At 34.8% G+C, this 7,704-nt stretch overlaps 2 protein-coding genes across 2 annotated transcripts in view; both read left to right on the top strand.

Annotated features, from left to right (window-relative positions):
- The first annotated feature begins 1,401 nt into the window (after positions 1–1,401).
- Positions 1,402–2,624, top strand: LOC100804100 (mitogen-activated protein kinase kinase 9). The gene has a single exon (XM_003534081.5). It carries the CDS (start codon positions 1,485–1,487, stop codon positions 2,442–2,444), a length of 960 nt encoding a protein of 319 aa, XP_003534129.1. The 5' UTR covers positions 1,402–1,484; the 3' UTR covers positions 2,445–2,624.
- Positions 2,625–6,991: 4,367 nt separating this feature from the next.
- Positions 6,992–7,704, top strand: part of LOC100818688 (mitogen-activated protein kinase kinase 9) — an 899-nt gene continuing 186 nt past the window's right edge. Inside the window, 2 exon segments of the mRNA XM_026123930.2 lie at positions 6,992–7,679; positions 7,682–7,704. The exon segment at positions 7,682–7,704 is cut by the window's right edge and continues 186 nt beyond it. Of these exon segments, the coding sequence (XP_025979715.2) occupies positions 6,992–7,679; positions 7,682–7,704 (711 nt within the window).

Raw genomic sequence — 7,704 nt, forward strand, 5'->3', positions numbered from 1 at the left:
ATTACATATAACACCTATATTAATCATATTCCATATTTATTATCCTAGTTTTTAACTTTTTAAAAAACTATTAAATGATTGAATAAGTAATTAAGAAAATAGTTCAACCTGTAATGATGATATGTTTTGATTCATTGTTAGGACTAGAAATGGATTGAGCCAAGTGGAATCTTACTTAAGTCTATTATGATTAGTTTTATATTTTTACCGTCTAAGTCTATATTATCCGTCACGAATTTATTTTTAGGCATAAGTTGGATCTTTATAAAAGTCTTTCGGTCTATTTAAATGTTTGTTTCATAATGTAAAAAAAAATTATTTTTTAAAGAAAACCTAAGATTTTCATTAAAAATAATAATAAGATAATTCTAAACCATAAGAAATAAGTAAAATTTGTCTACAAACATTACATATCTAATATGCTACTAAAATCTTTTAAGTCTCATAAAAAATAAAGAGTCTATACTCCTACTATCCATTTATATTACATTAATTAAAATCATTTAAATTGTCAATCTATTAAGATAATTTTGTAACTTAAAAAATAATTATAATTTATATATCATATTAATAATAATATTTTTATTATAACATATTATTATTAAATAGGTCCGTCTTAATAGACTTTTCTTAAGACTTATAATTTTATGTAATTAATTAAATAGATTTTTTTAAAGTTTGAATTTGACCTATTTGTTAAATGAATTGAGGCATATTAGACCTTAAACGGATTGAGCTATAGGTTTCGGATGGACGATCTAACCTACTTCCATCCCTAATGGTATATGATAAACAAGTAAGAAATATATGTTTCAAAAAAGAAAGAAATTAGAAATTACCAAACACAATGAAAGCACAATAAACATTATTTTTTTAAAGATTAAATTATAATAAATTTGCCAATGTTAAAAAACAATTTTGGTAGTTTACTTAAAATCACAACATCCCCTACTAATTTTAAGAGTAACTAAAAATATCATTAATTTTAGAGAAAATTAGGGTGTGTTTGATTTGTATTTTCATTTTCTGTTTTCATTTTCTAAAAATTATTTTCATTGTCAAAAGATTATAATTATGAAAACATGTTTTTTTTTACTTCTTGAAAATTAGTTTTGGGAGATAAATGTGGAAAGAAAAGAAGGTAGGAGAAGGGTGGGCCCAGAATATGTTAAAATCATATGTTAAAATAGAAGATAAACTCATAAAAGTGGGGGAAGCTGGAACTGTGAAAGGCGTGCTACATTTCATCACATGCAAAATAAGAAAAGTAAACAAACTCTGCTCTAGAAGTATATGCAACGCATCTTATCAGCAACAATGATTCAAAAAAGTGGGTCCCACTCCCATATCCACCCTCTTTCCTGCTAAAGCCATCACTCTCCATAACCCACTCACTTATATAAAAACCCTCTCACCATTCACCCCTCACTTTACGTTTCCTTTCAACTTTTCTTTTTTCACTTCCTCCTCCCTCAAACGCCGTGATGGCCCTCGTCCGCCACCGCCGCCACCCCAACCTCCGCCTCCCCCTCCCGGAGCCCTCAGAGCGCCGCCCCCGCTTCCCCCTTCCCCTCCCTCCCACCACCACCATCGCCAAACCCTCCGCCGGCGACACCATCGCCTCCGCCGACCTGGAGAAGCTCGCCGTCCTCGGCCACGGCAACGGCGGCACCGTCTACAAGGTCCGCCACAAGACCACCTCCGCCACCTACGCGCTGAAAATCATCCACTCCGACGCTGACGCCACCACGCGCCGCCGCGCCTTCTCGGAAACATCCATCCTCCGCCGCGCCACCGACTGTCCCCACGTCGTCCGCTTCCACGGCTCCTTCGAGAATCCCTCCGGCGACGTGGCGATCCTCATGGAGTACATGGACGGCGGCACCCTCGAGACCGCCCTCGCCACCGGCGGCACGTTCTCGGAAGAGCGACTCGCCAAGGTGGCGCGTGACGTTCTCGAGGGGCTCGCGTACCTCCACGCGCGCAACATCGCGCACCGCGACATAAAGCCCGCCAACATCCTAGTAAACTCCGAAGGAGAAGTTAAGATTGCAGACTTCGGAGTTAGCAAACTCATGTGCCGCACGCTTGAAGCGTGCAACTCTTATGTCGGCACGTGCGCGTACATGAGTCCCGACCGGTTCGACCCGGAAGCATATGGCGGGAACTATAACGGTTTTGCTGCAGATATTTGGAGTTTGGGTTTAACCCTATTTGAGCTCTATGTGGGTCATTTTCCATTTCTTCAAGCGGGTCAAAGACCCGATTGGGCTACCCTTATGTGTGCCATTTGCTTCAGCGACCCACCGAGCCTCCCCGAGACCGCATCGCCGGAGTTTCACGATTTTGTCGAGTGCTGCCTCAAGAAGGAGTCCGGGGAGAGGTGGACGGCGGCTCAGCTCTTGACCCACCCGTTTGTGTGCAAAGACCCGGAAACCTGTTAAGTGGGTTGACCCGTTTTTTTTTTACTTGGATCGGGTGTATATGACATTAGTTTATCTTGGAATAACCTTTTTGAGTAGGTGTATATTCCCCCTGATGCAAACCTTTTCAATTTTAGGAGAATCATTCCCTTTGTAAATTATGTTCAGCAATGATAAAAAGGAATTTGGAATTATGAATTATCTATGGCTCTTTTGTTTTCAATTCGAAACCGAGTCTATGAGAATCATTCCCTTTGTAAATTATGCTCGCCAATGATAAAAGGTAATTTAGAATTCCAAATTATCTCTGGCTCTTTTGTTTTCAATTTTAAACTGAGTCTGATTTTTTACACCATTAACCAAGGGTTTTGTTGCTTTTGATAGTTCTGTCTAATTCGAATATGCTTGTTACTTGTGAAGGATATTCTCGATGTTAAATCAAAGAAATCATAATAAATATAATTTTGAAATTAGTTATTATAAATACCAATTAGACACCAGTCATTTTATAATGTTAGTATATAGGATTTTATTTTTTAAAATTTGTCTTTTTATATTTTAATTATTACAGCTAACTAATTGAGGCAAGTAAGTGTCGTGTTGAAGTGTGAAATAGAGTGAATTGTGTTGATTGATATTGGGTGGGTAAGAAATTATTTGGATTGATGATGAAAGCAACGGGCAATGGATTTGCTGGAATGAATGGAGTGGGAGATGAAAACGATGAGGTAGGTGAGTGGAAGGTGGAAGCTTGGAAGGAATGCATGAACGTGGAACAATCCATATTAGTTTTGCGTCAAGTTGATGAGCAATGAGCACTAGAGCCACTAGCTTCTCTCATCATGCCTCTCGTCACTTTATTTGGAAGTTTTTGTTTGCATCCACTTCACGTGTTGTGTGCTTAACATTGTCCTGTCTGATAAACAAGAAAACGAGGGGGGGAAATAAAAAAGAAAGACACAAGTTTGGACAACATAATAAATATTTTTTTAAAAAAAATTATAGCAGAAAGAACAGATACAAATGTAACTGTCCAAACTGTAAAGTGATATGTTTTATTATTGTTTACATCATAATGTACGGTCACAAGAACAAGAGAAAAATGATGAAAAGAAGGGAGATATATTTGGATAAAGGAAAAACAATGAGATAGTAATGGTTTAAAGTTTCAATAGAGAATCGCAGATAAACATTCAGAAAGATTGAGAGAAAAATAAAGATTGAGAGAGAATATAAGCAAAAAAATTGATAGTTAGAAAATTTATGTCTTGTAGTAGACTCACTAGTTAAAGGGGGATCAAGGTAAATTGGTTCAACAGGTGTATTAATAGTTGTAAAATTTTAATTATTTTACCGTAAAAAAAATATGATTTTAGAAAATGGGTTGCATATGTAGTTACGGATGCAGCATCAAGATTTTTAAGATCCTGATGATGGCAATCACATCTTTATTTTAGTCTAATCTGTCTATAATTTTTGTAATATTTACAATTACAATTTAAAATTTTAAGTGTTGATTCAATTCATAAATGATCCGTGAGTCACCGGTTTCATTAGAAACAGCTCGAGTTAAATCGGTATATACTGATTTGAATACATTTACGATTAAATAACACAAGCTCAAACTTGTCGGGTGATCGATTTTTGGTCCAATTGGTGAGTTTTTTTTGTGGCATGGTATATGATTGTAAATGTTGTTCGTGTTATATTTTAGTGTTGGTGTGGTATTGGTGCCTCGGGACATGGCAAGAAAACTCTACTCGTGAATACCTGTTAAATTCGTCTTGATTTTGACAAGTAATATTTGAGTTGATCTGGTATAAGTTTGGATTTAAATTTTTTCCGATAACCAAAAATCTAGTATAAATATGAGTATAAGATATATCCACCTCGAATTTGGATTTGTCCCGCCACTTAAATATTTTAAATTTTTTGCATAATTTAATCAAAATATCTAGAATTTTTATTACTTGTTAATTATATTTTAGAATTTTTATATAATTTAATATTTTTTTCTTAACAATTTTTGTAAACACATGTGCTATAATAAATTTATTAATATATAAGTAGTTAAAAATAAATATTCAACAATCAATTTATTTTTTTTAAATCAAATTTTTAATATTTTTGGGACCAGAATACCCGATACCCAACATATACGAAAATGAGATAATAAATTTTAACCTATCAGATTTGAAAACATATCGAGGAATCGAGATTGAAAATTGAAGAGACAATACCCGTCTTCGACCCGTTCCACCTGATTGCCATGTGTACTTGGTGGTGTGCCCCAAGGTTGGTATTTTCTAAGGTTTGGCAATAGGGTGAGGAGGAATCAGCATCGAGGCTAAGTGGGGCGGGGTTGTTGAGAGCATCAAAAAGCCATGCCTTCATATAATTTTATAAAAATTAATTAAAAAAATTGCCACAGTTAAAATTTATCATTATTTTTTTAGTCAATTCGTCATTGTGTTTAATTAATTATAGTAATTAATTTTAATAATGACATTTTTTTTACTGTTATCGTATTAAAATTCATTATTTTAAATTTTAAAATACTAATAATATTAATATCCAACTAACGGAAGGACTATTTTAAATAAGGTTGCAAACGTAAACAACCAAAACAAAAAATTTAAAACAAAAATTACCAAAGTAAAAATTACTAAAATCATAAGTGACTAAAAGAATATTTTAATTTTAGGCTTTAAAAATGGTTTGCAATCATCATTCCAACCACAACATCAAGGTTTTTGAGATTTTTGTAATTACAATTATGCCTATATTCACAACATTTTGTCTTTCTATTTTTCTCATTATTAAGGATTACGATGAAATCACAAGTTCAATTTAAAAATTTATAGCTAATACATTATGATTTGTTTTCACTCAAAAACATGTGTTAATAAAATGTGTTATTTTTAAAAAATAATTTAGAATTACATTTAGTGGATTATAGAATTTATTTTCACCAAAAAATATCCATTAATGACAAATATTAATTGAAAAAATTAATATGGGGAATAAGATTTTATTGTATTTATTTTTACATTCAATAATAAAATCAAGTTAGATAGTTATTTCTTTTAGGCAAAATTGTATTTTTGGTCTCCCAGTTTATCTCTAGTTGCGGATTTAGTCTCCCGGTAATTTAATTCACAAATTGAGTCCTCCTATTTTGTAAAATCGTGTAATGTTAGTCCCCTATGCCGACATTGACCGTTAGTAAGTGATGTTGACTGTCACGTTCTTATTGGATGATGATTGTCACGTGTCATGTTCTGATTGGATGTCAACTCCATGAAAGATGAAATGCATTGTTGTTTTCATTGACCAATCACAACATGATATGTGACAGTCATCATCCAATAAGAACGTGACACGTGGCAGTCAACATCACTTGCTAACGGTCAACATCCAATTGTGGCCTAGGGCACCAACATTGCACGATTTTACAAAATAAGAGGACCCAATTCGTGAATTAAATTATCGGGGAACCAAATCCGAAACTGAAGATAAACTGGGGGACCAAAAATACAATTTTATCTTTCTTTTATATAGACAAAGATATTATTTATGGGAGACAATGTTACTTGAGTCGTGTAGAATCATTATGGACCACAAATTTTGTAACAACCTAATTTGTCAATTTTTTAGTAACTTAATTTTTTTACTTCATTAACTCAATGGTGGAATTTAGAGATTTTTTTTTTGCAAATTAAAATAATGTTTTGGAAATTTTTTTTATTAATAACAATTAAAAGATACAACTTGATTTCTTCTAATATAACTAAAAATAAAATAATTATTTTTACGAAAGTAATGCAATTACATATTACATATTTTGGCATGATAAGGATTTACATTACGTTATAATGATACTATAACACGACTGACCAACTAAACACGCATCTCTCTAAATTAGGACAACATTGTCCTAACAAATAGTGAGATACATATTAACTCATCATCCCACGATTAGGGATGAGTGAGTATTTTTTAGAATTTAAAATCTCACTCTAAAAGAAAAAATCTTTTATATACCCATTAGTTCTTTTGTTATGCCACTCAAACACAACCCAAGTTAAGGCTCGTAAACTGCTTGACATATGCAATGCCTCTTTAGTCCACTTCAGGACCTGAATCCTCCCATTTCAGGACTAACTCTCATTAAATTTTATATCTCAGGACTCGGTAAAAAGTAAAATAATTCTTTAAAAGGTAAAAAATCTCAAAATTAAATCCTAGTGTGTTATCAAATTCAAAGTCATGTATTAAAAATTGAAATTAAAGATAAAATTGAGAAGCGGGAAACTACAGAAGGAATACTAACTTTGTTGCATACAAAATAAGAAAACAAAAAAACTTTGCTCAAGAAGTTACACAGATCCATTACATATTATCATGTACAATGTTTCACAAAGTGGGTCTCACTCTCGTATTAATACTTTTTCCTTTTAAAGTCATCATTATGTATCTCGTTTACTCAATATAAATCCCTTACACCTATCAAACTTGCACTGTACTTTTATTTTCATTTTCACTTTCTTTGCCCTTCAACTATTGTGATGGCCCTTATTCGTCGCCGCCACCCCAACCTCCGCCTCCCTATCTTAGAGCCCACTGAGCGCAAACCCCACTTCTCCCTTCCCTTAGTACCCCCCACCACCAAACCCACCACCAATGATGATATCACCATTGATGACCTTGAGAAGCTCGTTGTTCTAGGCCATGGAAATGGCGGAACCATCTACAAGGTCTACCATAAAACCACCTCCACCACTTGCGCGTTGAAGATCATCCATGGTGGCACTGACGTCACCACACACCGTCGTGCCCTCGTGGAAGCATCAATTCTTCGTCGTGCCACTAATTGCCCCCATGTGGTTAACTTTTATAGCTCTTTCGAGATGCCCACCGGCGATGTGGCAATCCTCATGGAGTACATGGATGGTGGCTCCCTTGAGACTGCCCTTGCCGTCAACGGCACATTCTCTGAAGAGCGACTTGTCACAGTGGCGCGTGATGTCCTCGATGGACTTGCATACCTTCATGCACAGAACATTGTGCATCTTGACATCAAGCCTGCAAACATCCTCATAAACACTCAAGGGGAGGTTAAGATTACTGACTTTGGAGTCAGCAAAGTCATGAGTCACACACTCGAAATGTGTAATTCTTATGTCGGCACATGTGCATACATGAGCCCTGAACGGTTCAACTCAGATGCGTATGGTGGGGAATATAATGGTTTTGCTGCGACGTATGGAGTTTGGGTTTA

The sequence above is a fragment of the Glycine max genome, chromosome 9 (genome assembly GCF_000004515.6).
Source record: "Glycine max cultivar Williams 82 chromosome 9, Glycine_max_v4.0, whole genome shotgun sequence".
NCBI lineage: Eukaryota > Viridiplantae > Streptophyta > Magnoliopsida > Fabales > Fabaceae > Glycine > Glycine max.

What these genes read in the sequence shown, in the direction of transcription:
- LOC100804100 (XM_003534081.5), top strand. Translation starts at nt 1,485, where the DNA reads ATGGCCCTCGTCCGCCACCGCCGCCACCCCAACCTCCGCCTCCCCCTC.